Source organism: Triturus cristatus, chromosome 7 (genome assembly GCF_964204655.1).
Source record: "Triturus cristatus chromosome 7, aTriCri1.1, whole genome shotgun sequence".
NCBI lineage: Eukaryota > Metazoa > Chordata > Amphibia > Caudata > Salamandridae > Triturus > Triturus cristatus.
This window is the reverse complement of record NC_140590.1, coordinates 1138231052-1138259019: the sequence shown is the minus strand read 5'-3', so window position 1 is coordinate 1138259019 and position 27968 is coordinate 1138231052. Positions and strand designations below refer to the sequence as shown.

The 27968-nt window shown below is 45.4% G+C and overlaps 1 protein-coding gene across 3 annotated transcripts in view; it reads left to right on the top strand.

Annotated features, from left to right (window-relative positions):
• The window catches only part of HK3 (hexokinase 3), a 302793-nt gene that overhangs the window by 161732 nt on the left and 113093 nt on the right, over positions 1-27968 (top strand). For all 3 annotated transcript variants that reach the window (XM_085618301.1, XM_085618303.1, XM_085618302.1), the window contains exon 5: positions 2902-3021. In XM_085618301.1, the coding sequence (XP_085474427.1) occupies positions 2902-3021 (120 nt within the window). The remainder of the gene's footprint in view (positions 1-2901; positions 3022-27968) is intronic.

Sequence of the window (27968 nt, the reverse complement as noted above, 5' to 3'; positions counted from 1 at the left end):
CAGCCCTATCTTTCCTCAGATTATAATGGTAACTGATCTATTTTATAATCAGATCTGAGGTACAATTATTAATATGTGAATTATGAATGAATGTAAGCGTATGTACACAATTTGAACTTTCTTTATATAAGCCACACATATATATCTACATGTTTGTCCCTGTAAATCAGGCAATGTTTGCGGCAATGCATGCCAATTACTTTTAGACACAAAGCGTGCATTTTCTTTGAGGCTTTCAGCCTCTGGATACCACTGCAGTTTGTCATTTTGGTTTTGTGATCATGTTTTTATTTTTTTTATTTAGCGCCCTCGAAGTGCCCCCCTCACTGTGTGACCTCAAATAACAGCACATAAAACGAACATCACCACACATGGAAATGTGAGAAGAACATTTAGAAGTCATTTTTACTTATCTCAGAATCACATGTAGCTTTTCCAAATTCAAAGGAACAATTAAGCACAGAAATGACACAAAGTGACAGCATTTTAAAATAAACAGGATCTAAACCTTGGCTGCTTTGTTGATACTTTGAAAGAGTGCTGTTTTCACTGAGTAAACGTAATGTGCTGAGCATTTGAAAGAGATAATGCTTGGGTGCTAATGCTCAGATGGGAGTGAGAATTGTCTTTCAATTACTGCCACAGATGTGTCTCGCCAGTGCACTTCATCTCTGCTAATCACACCGTTTCACGCCATTGCGCATTCTGCACCAGACGCTCGTGCAGCAGCCGTCTATGCAGGTACCAGGTCTCGGGCTCTCAGTTTAAGAACGCGTCACGGTCTCTAGGGAAACTGACCAGGCGACTGTGACAGTGTCTGTCGGTATGAACATGGATTAATTTGTACAAAAAAACAAACATAAAAACCCTTCAGTCTTAATTCCACCTTATGCCTCTAGCCTCCGCCATTTTACACATCCTGGGGCAGATTTATGAGCCCCTTGCGACACTTTTGCGTCACTTTTCCCATGTTAAAAGTGACGCAAAAGTGGCGCAAGGGGCTCATAAATCTGCCCCTAGGTGTGAATCCTCCACAGTTGGTGCGGGCGTTTGTAACTATCTGACTCTGAGTGCAGGCCCTGGGAGATGTGCTGTCTCCACTGTGGTTGGAGAAATGTAGGCCTATTACGTGTCTGATAAGGGTGCAGTGCACTGACTTAGGTAGTGGGTGGGCCTTGTTTCAGGGGTAGGGCTCCTGCTTTCCGTATTCTGCTGTTACCCGTGCTTCCACTTCACCAGGAAGCCATGAAGCCCCTGTCAGTGGCGGGAGAATCGTTCAGTGCTCCCAGCCACACAGGGATGGACACAGGAGCTCAATGCAGTCCTTGAAAATGTTCTTTTTAATACTGAGTGAATAGTCCAGCCTAGTGAAGCGATGCCCTTCAAGCTCTGCGCCCCAAGTGCTCTGGCTGCAGAATACCCAGAAATGGTATCTTTCTCTCAAGAAGTGGAATTCAAGAGGCCAACGAGGGGCCATCTTAGATGGTATGTTGTCACAGACATCAAACCACTCTTCAAACTATCTCTGTACAGATAAAGGTAGCGTGAATCAAATGTCTGTGCAGTGAAAAGACCATGCAGTATAAAAAACAAGGCATTAAGACTGCAGAGCAACAAACCATTTAGTCATATGGAAGCGAGGATGAGTGGCGGCGGGGTTGGGGCCTCCTTTTGGGAGCTGTTATCTTTTCTGCTCTACTCTGCACACCCGTGGGCCCCAGCTTCTCTCCAGACCAGAGGCTAGTCTGTGAGATTTGCAGAGTCCAGAGTACCACCAGCTCCCATGCTCAGAACCATTGCCAGCATCCATCTTGTGACCCTCCCAGATTTGTCCCACATACCTGAGGCGAGTGCATCTAGATGTTTGAGTAATAAACTGGAGACCAGAAGGAACCGACTCTCAGGTCACGCATAGACGGCGTTAAAGTATTATCCCCACGTAGACCTCGCAGGCAAAAAGCATCAGTGATGCTGTACGCAAAGTGACACTTTTGTGCACACAATTTTGAAGACCACCCCCTCTGCTATATCCACTGCGTGCATGTGTCTCCTACACACACTCTGACACCCTACAACTGAGGTGCTTTCTCCCTCTGCTTTGGAGATACCCTGCTTGGCACACAGCCCTTGCATTTCCATCTAATCTGTGAGAGCACTAAGCAACACACACACACACACACTCTCTCTCTCACACTCACACACACTCTCTCTCTCTCTCACTCTCTCTCTCTCTCCTGCCACATAGTACAAACAGTGGAAGCAGCTGCTATGCACCTCTAGCTATCTGGAGATTTTAAATATTATTTACATGAGATATCAAGGAATTTGTCGCCCATACAATTACTGGTCAAAGGATGCCTGTTCTGTTTATGACCCTGGGGCACACAACACCTGTTGACCCCTTTTTAATTTAATTCTTGCATTTTATTCATTAGTATTATTCAGATTTTAAGTAAGTAGGAGAAGAGAAAAAGAAAGGCAATTTAAGCCATAAAAGAATACCACTTATAAATCTAGAGGTGCCCACATTCACTAATAAGCAAACTTATGTAATATAAAAACTTACAAAGGAGCATTAAAAACCCTTGAGTCCTCATCCCTGAGTGTATCTAGACTTCTCCAGCAAACTCTCTCATAAACAAGTCATGTCAGGGGGTGGCATTGAAGGAGCCTCATCTCTGTGAAGTAGTTGGAACTAGTGTTGGGTAGATATGCCTAGTCTCGGGGTGGAGGTACCGGCCCTCACGGTGGGGGTGGGTGGCGGTGCGTGGCCACAGGGAGTGCTTGATCTCGGGAGGTGAAGATGCATGGGTTTAGGGAGTGGTGGTTCCTGCTCTTTGAGGTTGACAGGGCCTTGCAAACGCATGTCCTGGCTCACGCTACCATGTTTACCTCTTTCAGCTCTTCGATCACATCACCGGATGCTTGTCGCGTTTCTTAGATCGATTTCACCTGAAACAGAAGACTCTTCCTTTGGGCTTCACCTTCTCCTTCCCGTGCCAGCAGACAGAGTTGGACAAGGTGAGCATTGCCCGATAATGATGACAACGCATCTTATAATATCCTGGCTGCTGGCTGCTATACCTACTGTGTCTCTGTCATTGCTGTCTGCCAATGGTTCCTTTGTGCTTCTCTCTCTCCCTGTCTGCAGTAGCTCTCTTCCTCTCTACATGCATGTAACTGCTTTCACTGTCTACCTGTCTGACCTCAAGATGCTCTGCTTGTCTCTCTCTCCGCTTGCATCTTCTCTTGTGTGTCTGTCTGATGATGTTCCTTGCTTGTCTATTTGCTTGTCGGTCAGTCTGTCTGCATGTCCGACAACAGTGTCCTGAAATAATGTCCATGATGACGCTGACATGCGTGGCCACCCTAGTGGAGCTTATGTGGGCACGTACCCACACAGGAAATGAGTCGCGACCTGACTGGGTCAGTGGTGAACTGGAACAAGTCTGGGCCGGAATACCTGTATAGAACCCCAACGTATGTGCACAATTATGCACAGATGTGCATGTTTCATTCATCTCGTTCAATCTAAGCAGCAATGCACTTTACAGTTAATGTTTAGAACTATTCATTCATTTGTCAAATGTCAAACAAAAGCCATTTAAAATGTTTATGTCACAGATTATTTGTACATAATGTGTACATGTTGGTAGGTGATATTCTGAGGGGGTGATGTAGGATTGTTCAGCTATGATACAAAACTGGAAAGTGTAGATTCATTATATTGCAGAAAAATTTGTTAAAAGCAACAAATACAGAATATGACTTTCCCATGGAGTGTAATATTATTTTCCAAAATGTACAGTTTTGAAAGCAAGTGAATAGTTATTGGACTTGGCCCTCTCTGCAGGGTTACCGGACTTGTTGCCTTCCTCGTCCCATTTTTGCAGAATTTATTTTTGCTGGCCTTAGGACTCTGTGCACTTTACCACTGCTAATCAGTACTAAAGTGCTTATGCTCTCTCCCTAAAACATGGTGCAATTGGCTTGTACCCAAATGGCTTATTTACTTTACTTGTAAGTCCTTTGTAGAGTTGCATACCATATGCCTAGGGCCTATAAATCAAATGCTGCCTGTGGGCCTGCAACACTGACTGTGACACCCACTTAAGTCGCTCTTTAAACATGTCTCAGGCCTGCCATTGCAGAGCTGGTGTGTGCAGTTTTAAATTGCCATTTTGACTTGTCAAAATAAACCTTTTGCCAGGCCCAAACCTTCCCTTTTAATACATATACATCACCCATAGGGGAGGCCCTGGACAGCCCAGAGGGCAGGGAGCAATGTAGTTAAAAGGTTGGACATGCACTTTTAAGTTGTACACGTCCTGGTGGTGAAAAACTCTTACATTCGTTTTCATTACTGCAAGGCCTATCTCTCCCATAGTATTACACTGGAGTTCCCTTATTACATTTTATAAGTGTAATTTCCAAATGGGAAGAGAAAACTAGTTCTTCTTTGGTGTCTTTGGAATTGGGATGAAAAGCCCTATTTAGTGATGAAGGCAGGTTTTTGATCATGTCTATAAAAATGGCACTTTTATATTTGGCCTTTTTCTGCTTTCAGCACTTTTGTGCCTATAGCCTGGCCTGTGTCACATGACTGGATGTAACTTTGTGAATTCCTTACAGACAGTCACACAATAGAGTGATTAGGTGTTCCTGGATGGGTCATCTGCTGGCAGGATCAGGGACGGAGCTGTATTCAGCCCCACTTACAATTGAATAGCCTGTACATAAAGGCCCTAAGAACAACCCTGATTGCCACCATTTCACTCAGCTTGGAGCGAGGGCAGGGGAGGCAGGGAATTCTTTGCACTTCAAAGTCACTGTCTAGAAGCTTCTACCGCCTTTTAGAACCAAGGCATAATTGGTATAAATACTGGACCTCATACACTACCACTTTAGTACACTTCTGGACCTGTGGATACTCTGTCAGGAAGACCGACTGCTGTGCTGCTACAAGGACTGCCACTCGGCTGGACTGCTGCTGTAAAGGAACTGCTGCCTGGCTGTGCTGACCTGCTGCCCTCTTGGGAAGAAGAACTGGACCTGCAATTTCACTTTAAACCCTGGACCCTAGAGTGACTCAAAGGGCTAGTCTGCTGGCTTCCTGATCTGAGCTTCAGGGACATAAAAGCCACCCCAACAGCTCCTGGGACCTGTCCTCAGCGAGTTCCTGACCCCCAAGTGGTGCCTCTCAGGTCCTGGAACCTTGGTGCAGCTCACGGGCTCTTTAAATCAAGCTTTTCGGCTCTTCATGACTGTGTACAGGGTCGTCCGCACGGGAACCACATCACTCACACCGAATTTCAGTGCAAGCCTCTATTAGCTCGTCTCTTCTCACAGCAAGCATTGGTCACCCACGGAGGATCGGTCCTGCGAAGCTTCTGCCCGCCCGTCCGTGACACTCAGCCTGCTCTTCGCGTCACTGCTCACTCCACTCTCCTTGCTCCCGTCAACCCTCTCCAATGTGAACAGAACTCTTGTCACAAAACTGGGGAAGGTAAACCTTTAGCTGGCTGATCTGGGCTATATCTGGCCCAGGCTCTATTGTGGTCGTCTGAACATTTGACATTGACCCGTTCCAGCACGACCCAATATCCCCGGTTGACTTAGGCGATATTTTGCAGTTTATTTTTTGAAATTGTTTAACTCCAATTCTATAGATTGGATTTTTGTCATTGTGGTCCTGTTTTATTTATTAAATTAAGCTCTAATATTTGTGGTTGCTACTTGACGTGGGCTCACACTCCAGTCAACCAGTAACCACATTTATAAGAGTAGTCTTTTGAAGGTCGTAATAGAAGAACATTTACAATAAGCCACTAACCCATCCAGTGAAGGCTGTTCAACCGGGTTGTCCTCATTTAAGACGCACTCCCTGTAAAACACACAGCCATTCACATAAACAGCAAAATGTTTGTTCTACAGCTGTGCTTACAGTAACTGCCAAAGTTATGTGAAGAGTAAATGATCATTTAAGCAAACAACGAATGCTCGCTCGACAGTCTGTGTATATATATAATATACGTCAGTCTGCTTAAGCACGCAAATACTGTTCAACACAGCTACTGATGTAATGCGAAAGTCACGTGATAAACACTGTTGCGTCTTTGCTGCATTGTGCTCTGCGTTTTACAACATTTAGTTAAATACACAAACAAAAGCAACCCTTATGTCCATGTGAACAGGGGAATAAAGTTATCCTTGGAACAAGCGTTCACATAGAAATCATTTAGAAAACTTTTCTTAAGTATCACAGATATTTCTGTGTAGAATAAATCTATGGTTCAGCCGAACCCAGTTTTACTTCGGTTTTGGTTCGTCTTTACACCTGGGGTCCAACCATGTCTCTTCTTTCTTCTTCTCATGGTTTTGAGATACACCCATTAAATGTTGATCAGGGTAATCTTTGTTAAATAAAACTCGGTTCAGCTGAACCGTTGTTACTCTCAAACACTGGCTTCGCTGTTGTTCCTTTGTTATTTTAGAACAGGGTTGATGTTACAAAGATTCATTCTACACAGAAATATCTGTGATACTTAAGAAAAGTTTTCTAAATGAATTCCATGTGAACGGTTGTTCCAAGGATAACTGCGTTCTTTAAAATTCTGTGATGGGGCAGAAAAAATATATATACTAATGAAGAATTCTGCAAAATGTTTTAAAGTATAAATGTACATTAGGGCACACGTATGGTTTGTGTGACCAGTTACATTGTGAATAATGCGAATGCTTGGAGTAAAGGAGAGGTGTGGCGCAGCGGGCAGAGCGGCTGACTTCAGAGCACAGGGCTCACGGTTTGTTTCCCGGCGCTGGCAGCAGCCCAGCTCAACTTCATGTGACCCTGGGCAATAGCCCACTTAATCTCCCCACAGGGCCACAGCACCTTGAATTCTTAAGGGGTGATATGTGTGCGCTTTACAAATATAATAATAATAATAAAGTAAAAATAGTTGGTACTAATCACACATATGAGATTCCTCTGTTGTGAATTTGTGCTCCTCCTCCGGGGAATCCTGATGTTTACAGCTGTGCTTATCCTTTGGGATTATTTATTTTTGTATTTTTAGTTGTCTGCTTGTGCCAGCACAAATGCACGTTGGTTATAATAACTTTTTTTCTGATTCTCGTGTGTTTCTCTGCAGACTGTGCTCATTGCCATCATGTTTGCCACATGTTATTTATTATAAGGTAGACGGCGGGGCATACAATGCCTTTTTCCTAGGATGATTTATAAGTATTTTCTACGGTGTATTTTACATGCTAATACTGTTTACTACATGTAGGAGAATAGGATCTGCTTCACATGGGTACCCCCACTTTTTGCCGGTGTTTCACTGTTTTTCGACCTTAGTCTGGCTGTGGCCCTGCTAATCAGGACCCCAGCCTAGCTGCTTCCTCTCTAAAATGGTTTCCATGTACATTAGGTACATTTCTAATTGGATTCTGGAGTGCATTATAACCCCCAGTATATTGTATACTATGTACCTAGGGCATAGGTACCTCAGCGGCCTACCAGGGGCTGAAGCATGTATTATGTCACCCCTGGGAAGCACTCCAAAATGACACCACAGGTCTGCTACTGCAGCCTGGGTAAGGTGGTGCTTCCACTCCTTACTGTGTTATAGGCTACCTATATCGCTACCATTGCACACACATATCAAACCTATAAGTCACTCCTATGGCAGGCCTTAACAATCCTGAAGGCAGAGTGCTTGGTTTTTATGTGAGAGGGTGCCCCTGCATGAGCAGAGCCCCTCTGCAGCGTTCGGAGTACCTCCTCTGATGCTGTTTGTGGTGCAGCCTGACCATATACTCTTAAGTGCATTATAACCTCGCTGTAAATGCTAACTTTGGACTGGCTGCACGGAAACATGTTGTGTTTGGTGTCAAACGCTTTGGAATACCACCCCCCCTCCCCGCCAGTTCTGGTGGCGGGGTAGCATTCCACCCTTCTAGAGGGAGAGACATGTTCACACTGGTCTAACCCGGTAAAGACTTTCTACAGCCCTGGCATCACAAAATGGATCACAATCAAGCGAAGGAAAATAAAACCGGGTGGGCTATGTTTAACGAGGTCCAGTATACAAGCCCTGAAGTAGTTATGCGAGAAGGGTATACCGTTCCTCCTAGTGGGGAGTAGTGTGAAGAGTACACTTACCCCTAAGATTGAGACAAAGTGGGGGATAATGTCTAGACAGCCTGGGAGCTAATAGCATGTGATGGGTGGGGGAACCCACACTGGTGGAACTAAAACCCTCACACACCCAGCAAGCTAGGTGTCATGCTTCATCATCTGGGTTTTGCTCCTCGTCGGGTCGGCGCTGCAATTCCCAACGGGCTCCCAAAGATGGGGCTCTTTAGCGGAGATCTTTTGTTCCTTGCCGAAGGTGAGTGCAAGTGAGGGCCAGGTAAGTGTAGACGTTGGTGAGTGTATTCTAAAACAGGGTTGGTTAGTCTGAATAATGAATTTTATTCGGTCAGTAAACCACCCTATTAAAAACAAGATGAGTGGCGGTAGTCTGGACACAATGGGTCAAGGACTAACTCTGCTCTACTCAGATGGTCAACATGTTTCTTGCCTCATGGTCAGGGGGATCCAGCGGCAATTCATCAGGACCAGTGAAAGGTGAACTATCTACAAATTGTGAGGGTGTAAAATAGGATATTAAATTATTGTGGTAGTGCCTGGATAAAACTACCCTAGGGAAGTGTCTGGAAAACTTAACACTTCCGCATTGGAATGGCCTAAAGGAGAAGGAGAGAGGAAGCAAAACAGGCCAACACAGAACATTAAAAATACACTTTGTCATATATATACAATTCGTAGTCTGGAGCCAAGGACTCCTCAAATGCATGTCCAATACACGTAGCAATTGCGCTAAACAGGAGTGATCATGCATAAGTGGATGCAGTGTGAAGACACGTGTCAAGTGATACAAAATCCAATCCAATCTGAATTTTACGTCATGAGGTCTGACAATGCTCACCTAAAGTTATAAAAGGTGCCGCTCCAATCGGTACGTGGCGAGCCTCTTGGGATGGCGTGTTAGCCTACTGTGGACAGTAGTATAAACAAGAGACTCAAACAGGTAGGTGTACACGGATAAAACACCTGCTGGTGCTAGGTGTTATCTGAGGAACTGGTAAGCAAGGTCCCCCGGTACCCCGGTCACCGGAAACCACCGCTCGAGGAGCGAGTCGACCCCAAGCCCGGAGTGCTGCCCAAGGGAGAACCGGTACAAGGCAGCGTAGGGGTCGGTCCGCCACAACAGCAGCGGTCAGCCGTCCACCGGCGTCTAGGGAATCCCTGACCGTTCGATCTAAATGATGTTAGTCGGGTGGTAATTACTTACAGTTCTGACGCCCAAGGGTGGTCTGCAAACCTACCCCGCTCCGCCGAAACCGGGAAGTGTGGTTCACTTTCCAATGCTCAGTTAAGAACCACTCCGGTCAAGTGTAGGCGAGTTCTAATTGGGCGTCTACAGTCTGACGACTAGTTTCGGAAACCCCGCCTACGTAGAGTGACTACGGGCGCCATCTTGGAATGGGGTGCTGAGGCAGCATCAGGTCGTGTTTGGTATGTCTCAGAGGCCAGGAGAGGGTCCCCGGGAAGGCTAATGAACTCCATTATGCCCTGGTCTTGAATATTAGGGTTGATCAATGTCTACAAGGGAGAATATAAGACTAGTTGTGTGCATAATGCCCAAGATCAGGTAATGCGATCAGGTAATGCGGATTGAATCAGGCTATTCACGGGATTACTGTTATGTCAGTCATGTGTCAGTGATGCCCAGAAGATGCTATAAGATATTGTAGGATCGCTGTCGTATCTGTAAGTAACTAAGTCCATCCCTTGTCTCCCACGTGTGGTGAGGTTTGTTGACAATACTCGGGCGGGTATCAGGATATCAGTGTGTTAAAGTACCCCACGGTATATCGTCATTCAAACCTCTCGTGTCAGATGCCAATCTGTGCACCCATCTTTGTTCTAATCTAAACAGGGCTTGTGTTGTAATCCCTGGATGTGACTCTAATACGACCCATCTCAGGGAGTCTGGTGTATGGTGAAGACTCTTAAAATGGCAGTACAGTTTTGTGGTCTCTTTTAAGCATCTTATGTTGCTTTTATGCTCCGTGATGCGTGTTTTGATGGGCCGTGTCGTCATCCCTATGTAGTTCAATGTACAAGGGCACTGTAATAGATAAATACAGTTGGTGGAATTGCAATTGGTATGACGTGTCAGTGTCCAGGTTAGGGTGTCAGACAGAATCACTTCCTTGGTAGTCATCGTCTGTTTACAGGACGTGCAATTACCACAGGGGAAATGTCCAATGACAGGTGGAAGCCCCCATAGAGTGCCCTGGGGGTTCTGTGTTTCTTTTTTTGCAGGTCTAGTGTGGATCAAGATATCTTTCAGATTTTGAGTCCTTTTAAAGGTGAATCTGGGTTGAGGAAAAGAGAGGTTACCGGCAGCTAGTATACCCCAATGTTTTTTAATTACTTTTTTCATTGTATTAGAGGAGGGGGTGAACGAGGTAACACAGGTTAGGATGTCAGTTTGTTCCCGGGTCTTGGTCTCGAGCAACACCTCTCTGGGGTTATTCCTAGCACGTTTCATGGCTTTTGTGATAGTGATGGTCGGATACCCTCTCTCTTTTAGATTGTTTGCTAGGATATCTGCCTCTTTTTTGTAGTCCGACACTGTGCTACAATTTCTCCTCACACGGAGAAACTGACCGAAAGGTAAGTTATCCCTCAATGCCTTGGGGTGGTGACTACTATACAGCAGAAGGCTGTTCCTGTCTGTTGGTTTTTTGTAGAGGCTAGTTGTTAAAGCCCCGGACGCTAATCTAATGTCTAGGTCCAAGAAGGCAATGTGAGACGGAGAGATGTGATTGGTAAATTTTAATTAAGGGTTCTGTGCATTAATCCATTGGCAGAACTCTTCACATCTACTCCAAGATCCCTTCCAAAGGATGAGGACATGGTCTATAAAGCGCCTCCACATGATCAGATTTTCGCCAAAAGGATTGGTGGGGCTCTGGATGATCTCTTCCTCGAAAGCTGCCATATAGAGGCAGGCCAGACTAGGGGCAAATGTACTGCCCATAGAAGTCCCTTGGCATTGGTGGAACAGTTCGTTCCGGAATTCAAAGAAATTCTCCGTTAATGCCAGGGACGCTAGGTCCATAATGAAAGACACAGGTGTAGGTGATGTCCAGTCTTCATTGCGAAGGGCCTCGTCAATCACTGTCAGGGTTGCTTGTTGTGGGATATTGGTGTATAACGCCTCTACATCTAAGGTGACCAGAAGGCTGATCTCCCCATTCGGTTCAAACCCTTCAACAGTTCTTAGGATGTCACTGGTGTCTTTGATGTAGGACGGTATTCTTTGGACCAAGGGTTGTAAAAAGTGATCTACAAATCTGGACAACGGCTCTAGAACAGAGCCAATCCCGGACACGATGGGCCTGCCTGGGGTCGGTGAAGTACCTTTATGGACTTTGGGCAAAGTGTAGAAGTATGGTGTTACAGGATCACGCACGTTAAGATAATCTGCTTCTTTCTTCGTGATCCACCCATTCGTCTCTGCCTCAAGGGTAAGGCTATTAATGGCGTTCTTCAATCTTGGTGTGGGATCTAATGTGATAGGTGTGTAGTATATACCGTGGGGTAGTTTTATCCAGGCACTACCACAATAATTTAATATCCTATTTTACACCCTCAAAATGTGTAGATAGTTCACCTTTCACTGGTCCTGATGAATTGCCGCTGGATCCCCCTGACCATGAGGCAAGAAACATGTTGACCATCTGAGTAGAGCAGAGTTAGTCCTTGACCCATTGTGTCCAGACTACCGCCACTCATCTTGTTTTTAATAGGGTGGTTTACTGACCGAATAAAATTCATTATTCAGACTAACCAACCCTGTTTTAGAATACACTCACCAACGTCTACACTTACCTGGCCCTCACTTGCACTCACCTTCGGCAAGGAACAAAAGATCTCCGCTAAAGAGCCCCATCTTTGGGAGCCCGTTGGGAATTGCAGCGCCGACCCGACGAGGAGCAAAACCCAGATGATGAAGCATGACACCTAGCTTGCTGGGTGTGTGAGGGTTTTAGTTCCACCAGTGTGGGTTCCCCCACCCATCACATGCTATTAGCTCCCAAGCTGTCTAGACATTATCCCCCACTTTGTCTCAATCTTAGGGGTAAGTGTACTCTTCACACTACTCCCCACTAGGAGGAACGGTATACCCTTCTCGCATAATCACAAAATGGATGCCACTGCCACAGACACAGGTCTGGCCTCCTGCTGCTGACCGAAACTCCGGCAGGGGAGGCCTGGACAATAGGTTTCCCGTCCCAAGGAGGTGTAACCACCTCCCCAGACAGGCAGATGTGTATTGGGGCAGGGCGGGAGCACTCTCTGGTGCTTTGAAGTCCTGCACTGGGGGCACACTTGGTGTCCCTGTGCATAGTCCAGTTCAAACCGGTTGCAGGGGCTACCTGCCCTGCTCGGCACAAAACTGGACAAAGGAAATAGGTGTAACCACACCTCTTTCCAAACCCTCCCATAGGTGGGTCCCTAGAGTATGTCCAACCCCCAAACTTTGTATAAGTATGGGAACCCAATCCTTGCGACTTTAGATTACCCTGGACGAAACTCTGCAATATATATCCTGGACCTTCGACGTTCTACTTTGCTTAGAAGACTGAAGAAATCTCCCTTGGGGTCAAGGAGTGACTCCCCTGCTTGGTAGGCACCAAAGAAGCAACAAACTGGTCTGCATCGCTGAAGCTCCCGCCGGACGCCGAAGTCTTTGCATCACCAGAGGTGGATTTCCAGACTTCCCCAAGGCTACCCTGAGTCCACAAGAAAGCTGAGGCCCGTGGCTATTATGGGTGACGTGGAACCGTGACCCCTGGACACCGTGATCTTTTGCAGCAACATTATCTTCCTGGTCTTCCTTGAAGTTGCGCTTTGGGCTCCAAGTAGCTCCCGCCTTGAGCATCTCCTGCACCGAAGATTTCTGGCCTCCACTCCACGAGTGACCCGTGGGCCAGATTCCAGTGCGACCGCTTGAGGCTCCTTTGCGATCGCTAGCCCGTTGGCTAGTAGGTCCCCATGAAGGCAACTCCTCTTCTGATTGGGCTTTTCTGGTTTCTCCAGATGTGCCCCAACTTACCTTCACTGGGTGAGTCCCCCAGACGTTGCTGGTCTGCACCGCCGTCCTTTCTCTGATTCCAAGTGACTTGCCGTTGCCAAGGCTTGTTGGGTCCAATCTGGTCGCCGACACCGCAGTACTCGACAGACTTTGTGGGACAACTCGAATCCAGCTCCTAGTTATCATCGGCACCTCCTGGACCTCGTGGCTGAAGAGTCAAGACACCCATCAACTCACCTGAAGCACCCAACATCTGTGGGCATTGGTCTATCGTGCCCTTGGTCACTGGTAAGTGACCCAGACTCTGTCCCCTCTGCTTTCAGGTTCCTTCCATCCTAGATCCAGGCTTGGATCACTTCGGACACTTCTCCTCTTCTAGGCAGCAGCACTTCTTCGCCAGCTTCCATTGAAATCGACGACGCGACCCGACACCAAAAGACACCTATGCACCCGGCTTCCCTGGGTGAGGTAACACGAGTACTCCAGTGCTCCAGTGGGTGCTAGCCCTAGAACTTCCTTAGTCCAAAAGGGTTTGGTCCTGACTCATTTCTAAGTGTCCTTAATCTTTAAATTTCCAATCGCGACATTGCCCATAGAAGCTAACGGGAACCCGAAGCTGTGTTCACACACTGCACACGGCCCCCGTGGGTCCCCTGTGTCACTACCTTGGGTGGTTCCTTGGGGTCCCAGCGATTCTACAGGCTCTAGGCCTTGTGTCTAGTTCAGTCGTGGTTCTTATACCACTTTATTGGTATATGGTTTGGTACGCCCCTAGGGCCCAAACATGTATTTGTGCTATTACTGTTGATTGCTAACTTGTAAATTAAGTACTTTGAACTCCAGTCTCATAAAGAGACTAGAGGGGTGTGTTTTATCTTAAATACATATATTTTAAATATATACCTGGTGTGGTTGTCTTTTATTTGGTCATTCAAGAGATTATAGACTGGTAAAACAAGCTGCTTTACATTCCTTCAAGACTTAGCCTGAAGGCTGCTCTCCAAAGCTACCACTAGGATGGCTTTCAATAAAGGTTTTCTTTAACCTATTCACCATAAGGGGTTGTTTGGACTGATACAAGGTGCCCACTATAATTAGTGGACAGCATATATCAGGCCAACTTCTCACACATTGTCTTCCACAGTTAGAAAGCCAACCCAGAGGTTTTTGTCTTCTGATGTTGTGGATAACCTGTGTTACCCCACCCCTTCGTTTAAGTGCACTGCAGTAACAATAGCTGGACATGTCCCTTAGAAAAAAGAAACTGTTCTCACGTTGTCTTCTCGAGCAGTTCTTAGCCCAGCCTTTCCCTGGGACAGGCACTCACAGAGCTGCAGCCTGGTTTACAGAGCATGACGGGGGCTAAAGCCCTTCTAGCCCAATGGGCGTTGTGCGCCTGCTCTGGAACCTAGCCTCTGCACCATCCTCTTGATTGGCTGACTTGTATCCTTCCACTGCTCACATTTTTGTAACTACTTTTTTGTTTGTTTTTTGTTAAGCACTTTATGGGTGCACTAGTTCTCTAGCTCTTTTCCTCTATGCTTCTTCCTTCACCCCGTGCAGCTGTACCCCTCTTGTGCTGCTCTCTGTTGTGTGCTTCTCCCCCTGCCAAACACCCCCCACACTTGTGCTCAATGTTTCTCCCTCCCTCGTGTGCTGCTTTTCCCCTCCTCCCTAGCTAGCTTTATTTTATTTTGATCCACCCTCTCCCCTTTGCTTGACTCCCCACCAAGCTCCCCCTGCTCTCCCATTGCTCCTCCAGCCTTCGTGGGCATTTGCAGATTTTTTTTACTTTAATTGTTTTAGAGGGCCAGCTACTACTTTTTGTTGCAGGGTGCTCTGCTCCACCGAAAACACTTTCGTGCACTTAAAATTAAAAAGGCTTAAATTTACCGATCTGAGTGGCATCCAAGCAAATGGCGCCTGTGTCATGGTGTGCACGTGCCTGCATGATTACAAATGCACGCACCTATATAGAATGCCACGGCCAGTGTCAGTGGCTGTTCTTATCATGCCTTCTTGCTGATGCATTTTGCTTTTTTAGATGAGGCGAGTCATCAGCAAAAAACATTGGCACAGTCAATATGTCTACAAAGCGAGACCTATTGGCTTTACCAGTGCTTGCAAACGCAGCAAATAATGTGTCTCTTTTTCTTAAGAAGTGTCAGGCTGCTCTCACGTGAGAATACTGGAAGGTTTCACAGGTGTTTGCACTTCATTCTGAGCCCACTCAGTGCTCTCTGGTGCACGCAGGTTTCTATGGCGCATTTTAATATTTTCATATATTAGTATTTTCATCACAGTCATAGTGGACTGTTTCAATAAATATATTAAATATTTCACAGTCAATACAACAAAAGATGTGATGCAAACCTGGCGGTCACAGTTAGACATATATTTTTGGTAATGAGTGGCAAGGCGCCGAGGTGGGGGGTTGAGGGTTAGTTATCAATAGATAGCAGGTGCAGTGACACCAGGGTCCAATGGTATGAGTACCCTTTTCATGCTATATTGTAGCTGTTTTTTTACTACCAAATCAGGCAGCGAGTGGCCTAATTTAATTGTTTGCATTAGGGTTAGAGCCGATTGCAACCTTACTACGCCAGTGCCAGTCGGTCTCCCAAATAAGCACACTGCCGCCTGGCCTGATGATCTGGGAACACCGCCAAAAGTATCAAAGGAAGTAAGAAACCACGGAATTACCATGGACTCCAAGCTATCAAAGAATGCCCAAGTGGACAAACTAGCAAGATGAAACTTTGTTATTTTAAAAATTCTGCAACGAATTTCCCCCCACCTGGGATTTCAACACAAGGTGCAGGCTACTATCTCTCTTGCTTTCTCTAAACTTTATTACGCCAACAGCCTCTACCATGGATCACCCTTAACAACTATGAAAAGACTACAACGGATTCGGAACTTGGCTGCCAGACTACTCTTGCATATCAAACCGCGCGACCACATCTCCCCTTTCTTGAAAGCCCTGCATTGGTTGCGGTTGCCAGAAGATCAACGTTCAAGCTGCTTTGTATCACACACAAAGTGATCCATGTAATGGGGCCGCTCTTCATCAGGAATAAAATCAGCAAACACATTCAACAAAGGAACCTCTGCTCTAGATCGGCACCTCGTGTCAAAATCCCACCATACAAGGAAAAACCCATAGGTGGCACATCCTTCTCTGTTCAAGCAGCCAAACTATGGAACTCTTCACCCCCAAACATAAAATCAACGGAAAACGACCTTATCTTCAGGAGGCTACTCAAGAGTTGGCTCTTCCCCACATAACCATCATACTCAAACATAAATATACGGCATATACCTGCGTATACAAGCAGTTATTTGGACTATATATGAGTACCTACATGTGTATATTGCATTGTATAAATGTGTATGATAATTATGTTTATAAATATATTGATATTTGTTTGTTCTGCTTAACAAATGTGCATATTACTTATGGTTATATTATTCCATGTTTAACAATTATCCGGGTCACTGCATAAATAAGAAAATATTTATCATAACTAATCTACAATTGCTTCACTATTGAATTACAGAAATAAAATATAAAATCAAATAAATTAACTTAAAGTACAGCAACACTTGAAAGTCTGAGTTTATTAAATGCAACTTAAATCTACATATATTACCTTCCTTATACATATATATCTTCCATGTACTTATGTATCTTTATTTATTACTTTACTTTTAATTCATCATCTCCAATGCACTACACATATCTCACCCTGTACCTCTTTCAATATATCATTTACCTCCACTCTCTGACACATCCCAAACCCCATTCTACTACTATGAGCCCCAAAATAATCCTTTCTAGACTCTTCCCTCCTCCACCCTCCTTGCATCATCTCATACTTCTTTTACTATTCAGATCGCCAAAGAAGCCTTTTTAAACCCTTCCCTCTGACTCTCCACCCTTCCATCTCCCCTTTACTCATCCCAAAGCTCCTCCTACTGCTTTGAGCCCCACAAAAAAACCTTTTAGTCCCTTCCCTTTTCCATCCCTCCACTATCCTTTTCAATCCAACGAACAGATTTACATGTCCAACGCTCAAATTAATTTTAAATTTCCCTATACTAGTTCCCCACTAATCCTGTTTGGGTTCCGGAGTAGCATGCTACTCGCCAAAAAAGCGCTTCAATGCCTCATCTGGGGTAGCAAGCTCTCAGGGGTAGCAAACTCTATATAAATACAAACCCTTCCCTCTTCGATCCCTCCACTATCCTTTTTCAATCCAAATAACAAACTCACATGTCCACCACTCAAACTAATTTCAAATCTCCCTATGCTAATTCACCACTAATCCTCTTTGGGTTCCGGAGTAACGTGCTACTCACCACAAAAGCGCTAAAACACCTCATCAGGGGTAGTAGGCGCTATATAAATGCAATTGCAATTTCAATAATGGACACCCATGCATACCCTGTGGTGGGATGGGCCACCCATGTTCCCCATCCGTAGGCTCCCTCATCTTTCCTATGCATGCATGTGAGTGTGGTGGCATAACTCAACATGATGCCCCCCAACTGCAAAATATGTTGAGGACCCCGAGACTCCCAGATGTCACAGATATTCATAGTCCAGAAACTGAAATGGGGACCCTGTGAAGGGCACCCCCCCCCCCGCACTGTGAGGGCTGCAAAGATCTACAGTACGCCCCTGAGTGGAAGTGTCTCTTATTACACATCACTACTCATCAGAGAGACTTGCCAACCTAAAAAAACACGCACCTTTTGAGAAGAGGGCACCAGGAGGGGGCAGGGTCTGGGGAAGAGGCAGGGCCTTGCGTCCATTCCCTCCCAAGCCATGAAAGTGCTTCAGGGTGTGGACATCAAGAGGTGGGCGGGCTTTGTACAGCTCACTGTCCGAGAGCCAAACTAACACCGATAGCAAAACAAGCCGAGCCTGCAATGGCAGCCCCTGGTGTTCCCGGGAGATTGCAAAACCACAATGGACATCAGCTGTGCTCAGCCTCCACTCCATGTCAGCTGGAAACGCTTTCTTCAGGGGCTTCCATCTCACATTGTCTGCCACCGTGTGATATCGGCTCCTCAGCAGGCAGCCGTGTGAAAGGAGCTAATATAGTGTGAGAAACGGTGATGCCGTGTGAGTTGCCAGGTCTGGGAGAGGCAACGAGGAAGCAGAGAATTGATTAGATCGCCATTCAGAGAAAGCGTAGCCCCGGCGAAGGATCCGAAAGTAATCACTGCTTGGAAGCGGTGAAAGAAAGCAATCATCCTGATAATGGCAGTCTCGCTTGCAAGTTGGGACAAGTGCACCGGGTCGAACTGGCACAGAAAATAGGCCCAGACACCAAAATAAAAGCGTCTCCCATTAGCGAATTCGGCAGCTGAAAAAGTGGCCTATCTGTGCAAACTGGGGCAGTTTTGAACTCATAAAAACACATTGTACAGGTGTTTTGCAAGGTATGGAGCACTGAATGCCTGTGCGGATGTCGTAGGCTTGTAGTCTTATTAGAGAAATCAAAAGTAAAAACCGGCCCACCAGACCATGTAACAGGTCCACAAACTGACAAACACGGCCCAAACGCTGGCCTGTCAGTCCAGCCGCTAGGGGGCGGCGCTGCCAGAAGGCCTTACAGTTCAGGCCAACCTTGCATGTGCAGCAAACGTATATTGCATGGATGGCGACGCATGGGGAGTGGCGTTGCCACTGCCGCTAATGTTGGCCAGCCTGTCCAGTGCTTTTCTATGACTGCCGGCAAAAAAGGTGTCAACCCTAATGTGGAGGGATTACATAATATGCTACCAAAATGTGTTTATGGAGAGCTTGTGGTAAGAAAGTGACTCCCTCCCCCAGCACTGGCCTTTATTGTGAATGGCCAGTGCTGTTGTGCCTTGCTCTGGGAGCTGTGTGTGTTTTCTTTACTACATGTCAGCCGTGTGACACCCTCACCCAAAAGCTTTTTTCATGCTCTAATTTTTTAGCTCATTGTTCCATTATTAAAAGTATAACTACAAGTCTCAAAATGCAATTTCCTGTGGTCTAAAACACCAAGCGTGGCTGTAAGTGTCACATATGACACGGGCCAAGACAGAGACTGCAACTATTATGATTCCAAATGGTTGGGATAACTTTCCATGTCTGGGGTTAGGCAAGACCTTTTGACTTTACTAAATTTATTTGTATAAAATACTAACATAATGGCTTTCATCCAGCAGTCTGCATCCAGCGGTCTGTTATTGTCTCAGTCACATTTTATTTCCACCCACTACAACAAACAGCATGGGGCAGTTTTAACCATTGGCTGACCTGACGGTGAGTGACAGTATTCTGTTCTATCACAAGGAGCACACTCACACACAAAGTAATTCCCTTAAGTGCCAGGAACTACTGTGGCATTGTCTGCTTTTTGGGACCATTAAATATTTTTGCTTTTAGAAAATGTTTTTTTTTAAGATTGATGAGGCCTGGAAGCTTCCCCAACAATAAAGCTTTGAAAAAAAACATGAAAAAGCAAAACGAGCTAAAAAAAAAAAGTTTAAACTTTCGAGTATAAAAATTCAAATGGGTGTGTGATGTCTCCCTGTGCAGTATGGTCCTCTTTTGCTCCATGGAAATTAAGGTACAGGGAAAAATAAAGGCACATGCCAATCTGTAATCCCAAAATGTTGTGTAGGGGCAACATGCCTCATGTCTGTCAAAACTGTAACTTAACTACTGGGTCATATCTCAGTCCTGCCAGGACATGTTTGTTTACCAGAAACACTTCAGTGACACCATGCCAGGCATACTATTGTTAAATAAGCACACAACCCAGCACATTAGAAATAAGGAAAAACAATTACTGTCCTCCTGGTGACTGTGCAACAAGAATCAGCTCCCATAGTCAAGGTGGAATCTGCTTTGGGGGAAAATACAGCTTTAGCAGGTCCCCATCCCATGACTCCAATGCAGACCTGCCATCACTTATATGTTCTTGCAAGACTTAAAAAAATAATAATTCATTCTATCTAAGTGATGCAATTTTCTCCCTGCAGATATGGGACACTTCTGGATTTTTTTCTGTCCAGGGCCGCTATGGTTGTCAAGGCGAGCACAGAGAATGCATGCCAGCAGGAGTAGTGTCAGAGTAGCGCACTATGCAGGGTGGACCCTCTGGCGTCATTTCCCCCGTGTGTGGGACTACCCTGGGGTGATGACAGGCTGGCCGGGACTGTGAGGGTGGATAAGCCATGTTCCTGATATCTCTAAATGAAGTAGAGAAACTGAGAAGATGGCGGTGGGACATCGGACAGTTTTTAGCGAGTGCGCTGTTACCACCAACCTCTCAATGAGGGCCTTAGCAATTGGTGGATGGATTTCATGTGCATCTTCTTATCTCTAAAAAACCTACACCCAGTGAGACTTTTCTTGAGGGCTGCATTTTTTAGGTGTTAGTGAGGGGAGGGTCGCACACGTCAATACCTAAACTCCCTTTTTTCTAAGTCAAGAACACCACTCTCTTTCCAGTTTGTCATAATGCAGTTGACTGCCGAGGAGGTTCATCCCTCCTGGTTAGCTGTGTTTATGGTTTCGCTTGACAGCGCAGCTGCCACCAGGCAATTATGTGAGTATCACCAGAAGAGAAGCTGTGGCTCCACCCACATGTTGAGAGCCAGGAGTACCTCTTTTGATTGGGCATACGTTATATGCTTCCACAAAAAAGTACTTGTCCATCGCACAGCTGTGATCTTTTTGTTTATTTATCCAGCTGCCTCATCCTGAACTTTTAGGGCCACACACGTGCCATTGCAATGTTAATAACATGTCTTAGATAACTAGATATTTTATAGTGTTTCTCTCAGACAGCAGCACAGATGGGAAGAGGGCAGTCAATGCACAAGGAGTTTTAGGTCTGGCTTCACAGTGCATTCATAAGCTAGACCTATTAGCATTGTCAATGTTTGTTTCACTGCATCATTGAATCTCCAGCTGCTTTTGAGTAAGTGGATAACAGAGACCATGCATTTCTAGAGCAGGTGGTGAATCCACCACATGGTTATTGCATGGGGCCCCTTCACTCTTTCTTGCAGGGATGCCCTAAGGTTTTATTATGCCACTTAACAAGAAAGAGGCTTGGAGGAAGGTGCTGAGGGAAGGTTTGTATGGCACCCCATGAATTCTCAGCCCCCATAACAGATGATGTCAGCATGGGGGGATGAAATGGAGATTAAACTAAACATAAAATGAAAAGGGGTAACGGTTAATAAAGGAGATGTTTTCACCTCTGGGTTCTGAGTGACATCATAGAAAGCTTGCTGCCTAATTTATATCAGTAAAAATATCCCTGTTAGTAACAGTTACCAATGTATAATTCTATATGTTGCGTCTCTTGAATACTGGGTGCTCTGAATGCGTTATGTTTTTTGGTGATTAGGGTCAGGGCCGGACTGGCTGTAGCGGGCACCGGGCAATCCCCCAGTGCGCCGCACGGGTGGGGGCCGGTTTTGGGCCCCTGGGGCCGTTTTTGTTACAGGGCCGTTTTTGCACCATAGCTGCAAAATCGTCCCTGTAACAAAATTGGCCGAAAACCGGCCCTGGCAAAGAGCTCGGCGGACCCCCCCCCCCCCCCCCCCCCCCATCCCCATGGGGTAGGGGGGGGCGGCCGAGCACGTGGCCAGGGCCGGTTGTGGTTCCCAGTCCGGCCCTCTGGTGTATGAATGTTGACGTTTGAGGCCCGAGTGGTGTAGTATGCATTCTGCTGGAATATTGCGCTTTGATAGGTGGTTGTAAGATGTGGGATGTTCAGTGTATGTTGTGAGGGAAGGTGACCACACGTGTTGTGTTAAAGCCTTGTGTTTCCGGCATGTTATCAAGCCGGTATCTGCCTGTGGCTTTCTGTACATGTTTGAGCTGAATATTTGAATTGTGTTCTGTGGCTGGTGCGTGTTATGTTTGTGTATACGTTTGAACATTGATGTATGATGCTTGGGAGTAAGATGAGTTGGAATTTTGCCTAATAATAGGCAGCACAGACTATCGGTGTCATGCATGTGTATGGATTAAAGGGAGAGTTTCCTCAGAGGTCGGTAGTTAATATTAGAATGTGACGCGCCCTGAGACTTTTCAATTTATTCTTGAATGACTTGCCGGCAGCAGGGTCAAATGTGGGGGCAGATTTCCGATTAGTGCACCATGATGACATAAATACCTGCACGGGTCGCCTCACATGTGCACATATGTCATGTGTAAGGAATCTCAGCCATTTTACTTACTTTCTTTCAAGTTTTCGTTTACCGTTCCAATATGCCCACCTTAGATGTGGTTAATAAAAAAAATTAAAAAGCACAACATAGGATCCTGAATGCACATTGATCACAACATATGTGCATGTATGTGTCATGACTTTGCTGTAGGCTTTTTTTCCCAACTTTTTATTTGCTGTTTCAAGGCGCTTGATAGAGAGCAAGCCAGTGGCCTAGCAAGTTTGGTCACCCATGGTGGGCCCTGCTTTTGCCGCCCCACGACAGCTGCAGGTAGAAGCGGGGTGTGTGCTGGTGATCCCTGCTTTACCGCCCTGCGACAGCTGCAGGTAAGAGCGGGGGGTGCGCTGCCCCCGAAACTCGTGCCGCCCGGGCTGGTCTGCCCCCATCTTGCCACGCCTCTGGAGCAAGAAAACCATGGACTCCAGATAGAAAAAGTAGTTCCTTGATGTCAGCTGTGGAAGGACACAAGTCAGCCAATCAATAGGATGGTGAGAAAAAGCTATGCTCCAAGGAAAGTGACAAATACTGGAAGAGGACAGAACTCCCTCGAATAATAAGCAAGTAAATGAGATACATAAAAAAGTCACAAGCATTGGTCTGACTCAAAGCCCTCACTAAGTATTGGCATTGTACACAAAATGTTTTTTGACACCAGACAGCTAAAAGCTGTCTTTAGGTGAGACGTCATCCAAATTATCAATGCCAGCAAAACAAAGGCTTTTTAGAATGCCTGTAAGGCGAAAGCCATTGTAGGTACCCTCTTTGACATGCTCTATAGATTTACGTGCTTGGGTGTCAGGCTGAGTGTAAATAGCCTTAGCGGCATATGCTACATTTTTTTTTTTTTTTTTTTAAACCGTTTATTACAAAACTCAAAAAATATACAAAGATGGGCCTACAACCTTCCGGCCGGCCGCTAGTAAACAAAAGGAGCATATGATACACATTGTAGGGCGCGCGTTGCGGCTAAGGAAGATGCACAGGAGTTAGTAGCGTTGATAGCCACACCATCCGGACCCCACTATACGGTTTCATTTTAAACTGAAATAACAACCAGAAAAAACAAAAACCACAAGGCAATCTACAATCAGAAATAGTAGCATGTGCTCCCCTGAGAGGGGGGGACCCTACCAATCCCTAGGAGTATCAAGAAGGGGAAGAGATCAGGATTAGGGCTGGGTAAAACTCAATGCCCGGAACAGGGAAGACGGGTCGGCTACGGGGATGGGGCAGGCGACGGATCGGGCAATAACGGTGGAGTACAGATTCCCCCGCGGTAGGCGTTCCAGGGGCCCCATACTTTCACCCATGTCCCAGGCTTACCTCTCGCAACATACACCACCTTTTCCCGAAACATGCACCAATCCATATGTTCCTTCCAGGCCGAGACAGTCGGGGACCTCTGAGATCCCCACAGTTGAGCAATATCACGCTTGGCCACCATATATCCCAGAGTCACCCACCACGTCTGTGGCGCCGAGTAGTCGTTAGGTTCCCACACATTCAACAGGCATCTCCTCGCTTCGGGTAGCAGCACCACATGCGTAACCACACGCAGGACCTCATGCACACCACGCCAGAATCGCTCCACCTCCGGGCATTCCCACAATATATGCAGAAAGGTCCCCAAAGCGCCACACCCACGCTTACACAACCCGTCCTATGCTACATTTTCAACTTGATTTAGGAATTTTAGAACCTCTGCCCCCCTACAAGAGAAGGGGGTTGCAGTTGCTACTTTTTGGGATTATTTTAGCTGCATACATCACATTAGAACTAGTGGGACTGGTATCTAATAAAGTAATTAAAGTGAGAGCTTGGTATTTCCTAAAAGAAGCTGTAGTGGCACTTAAACCCCATCTCTGCAGGATACTCTGCGTGGACCAATCCCCACGCAGGATTGTACCGAGAACATTTAAAGGAAACTTGTTCTTTTGGCTCAGGCTCGCAAAATCCCTTGGCTCGCTTAACTCGCGTCTAAATTGAATGCGGTAATCCTTCACTACATCTAGGAAGCCCCAGAGAGCATGAGTGCATGGGACATTAGAGCACTGAAAGAGGTGTTTTTTATCTGTGAAATAAGCAGAAAGGTATTGATAGCCTGAATGTTTTCAGCTGTGGATTCAAACTACCTTGGATGTATTTCTCCTGGGGTTTGCAGCCTTCTTTTGAGATGAAAGGGCTCCCTTAGGACTGAGATGGTGTTCTTGTGGTGAGAGGAAACAGTACATCTAGTTTCTTTTTGCCCTTTTATCAAATGCTCAGGGAAAAACTAGTTCTTATCCATTTTCTGAAACGAGGGCACCTCTGCTGTTAGAGAAAGAGCCCTGCTTAGTAATCACAATGAACTGAACTGATGGAATGTCTATTGGCACCATTTTATGGTAAACAAAGGCTGACAGAATAGGGCTGAGGAAGAAATGAAAACCTTATTTGCTTTCTTATTTGCAGATAGCTGTTGAGACTATAAAAGGTCCTTCTTATGTCCATACAATTATGGAGCAACCACACTTTAGGTGAACCACATTTTACTGCATTTTTTGGATGGTACATACTCTTAAAATGTAGCGTACGGCTGTGGGTTTAGTAGATTCTGTTCATTTTCTTCCATTTTATTTTTATTGTGTTATCTTTTTTAAAATCTTTATTCTACTCTATAATTAATATTGGTTTTGAATGTTCTAATTGAGTTTTTATTGAAGGCTGTTGCACATTAGAAGTAATAATATATGTGTATGCAGCTACGTAGAAATTCCAGAGAAGCTATTTTTAGGATAATTTGGAGATAGTCTTTTAAACATTTTTAGGAATAGTCTAGATACCACGTCGGTGGTCTTGCCAATGTCATATAATCAAAAACAACCATGCAGTTCAAAAAAACATATGTATGCACACCTCAAAAGGCCTTGAGTTTGCCCTCTTCATTCAGTGGTCTGTTGAGCTGTCATTCACATTTTTCTTCCACTACCAAACCTTACAGCTTGGGGCAATGGAACAGCCCACTGCTGTCCTTTACTCTCTTACACTGTGAGTGATGGAACTTCTCCTGATTCTTTGTGCACAGCGACCTAGAACGAGGTGCACTTTAATGCCAGGGGCTGAGAGCCAATGATTTACTTTCCCAATGTATTTGTCTTCTAGTTTTTTATGTTCTACTGTTGTTTAGAGATCCTTGTGTTTTTAAACTATGTTTTTGGGTTATAATAATTCAAAGACAATAGTAAAATTTCTTTGTGCCAATAAGAATCATATTCCCCTGCGTTGTGCATCAAACCTAAAACGATTAGTATACCATACACCACAGGAAAATCAAGTTTTAATTATCATGCTACAAAAACTATCACAGCCAAATTATTAAATGCAAAAATATCCTGAAGCGAAGCATGTACAGAAGGTATAGATTTCCTATACTCAACACTATATACGTATATACTTTGACAATATGCATATCTTCAAGGTAGGTAGAAGTGGAGTTATGAATAGAAAATCTATACCTAAATTGGATCTGGAAAACAAAGTGTCAGACATAAAATTAAACAGGACTAGCCAAAGCATTTAATCACTTTACTAAGAATGCAGGCCCTGGCCCCATCCTATTGATTGAAATACAAATTCTGATCCCTGTAGCTCTTTTCCAAATAGTGTATATTAAATGCATAAAAGAGGGACGGTGAACGTTTTTCACTGGGCCTTGGTGGAGCCCAGTTGTTGGAAGTAGAGTCTTTAGCTTTAAGGTGAATGACACATTTGGAAAACAATCTGTGTCTATAACATAACATGTATTTGTAAAATGCCCTTTCACCCACGGGTATCTTGGTGTTGAACAACAGATTGTTTTTATTGTTACACAACGATATTCATTTCATCAACCTCAGAAGGATGAAAGGCTGGGTGGACCTGCCGGGATGTGAACCTGTGGCGATGAGGTTGAACACAGGTCCCTACAGGGGACGATTTAGTCCACTAAGCCACCAGGTCCACTCACCAAAACCAGCGTAAAAAGGTTGGGAGGGGCAGCCAGGTGATTACCTCACAAGTCTAGTCTCAACATCTATACCATGTGTAGATCAGAGGTATAGGAGCACTGAAGCCCAGAGCCATAGGCAAAAACCACCAGACGGTATTGGCCACGTGTGCTACAAATAGGGGAAGCAACTCGATTTTTTTACCGCGCTGATCGGCCAGGAACAAGTACCTGAAAGAGGCGTAAGAAAGGGAATGTGGAAGTACTTCTGCACACGGTTATCATGCTATCATGTCCAGTTGGAGAAAACGACAATCCATATCCATTTGGGACAGGTCGAAAGCTAGGGAGGCAGGGAGTTGTCTTACACTTCCATTTAAAAAAAAACACATTATTGAAAGTTTAGATAAATTAGACCATGCTACAATTTGAGAGGTTAATATTGTGCAAAAGAGGGCGCTGTCCTTTTCACTTGCCCATGAAATTCTGGTCTGTAGATGGACCACCAAAAAGTATTTCATTGGGGGATTGTTGACGATGAAGGTTGGCAACAATTTTGATCCTGAGCACTCTTTATTTGATTTTGAAGCGAGTATAACACATAACACAAACTGCATCTGTTTTCTGGTGAAGATCTAATAACCAATATGTAAAAGACAAAAGGTCCCCTTTAACCTCTTCCACCCCCACTTCCTCAGTGGTCCTGAGCTTTCAATTCCCCCAAAACTCAGCATGCAGCTCAGTGTCTGCCCCTTGAAAGACGTCACGTCACATTTGACAGGTATGCTGGAGACATTCACTATTGCAGAGTGTGTTGGGCGCATCAATACTCTACATCTGAGACTACTTGGGATTATCCCTAGTACCGTGAGATATTTCAAGCAGATTAGCTCCCTACAGGTACGTCATCACAAACGTGATGGATATCCCACCTGCCTTATTACCAGCGCCATTGGATAAAATGCACTTGTATTAGGAAGGGGGGTAATCGTTCACATTTGTGATGTAGTAATCCACACTCCCAACTCTAAATTATGCCCAAAGTCTGTTCTATATTCTATATATCAAGTGTCACCCAAGTCATCATGGACAAACAGAGAGTCCAGCAGCTATGTCTCTTCCATAGCCGCTGGACAATCCAGAGAAGGATTCCTTCTATCTGGAGCCAGCAGTGCAGTTCCCAACCAGCCATCTCTCTTTCAGAAAGGATCAGAATACTTTCAATGTCAGCAAGCTTTTGAATGTCAGCAAAATTCAAGAACACTCTAGCAGGCTTCTCCAGAAGTATCCGGCGCCATCGAATCATCGTCTACCCCATCTACGGGCACCACTCTGGTCCCCTGTGCCCATCCACCCCCACTCTGGACCAATCACAAGGCCAGGGCCTTACTTTGTCGAATTACAATCCCGTGCACGGGTGGGACAACAACACTGTGACCCATTTGGGAACATCCCACCGACCTACAAGGACAGGTTCACATAATGAGGACACTGAAGCCGCCTAATGGTTGGGTACAGCAGCGCATTCAACTCTTTCAATAAATACATAAACACATCATCCAGCTGCGATGCTACGAGGTACTATGAGG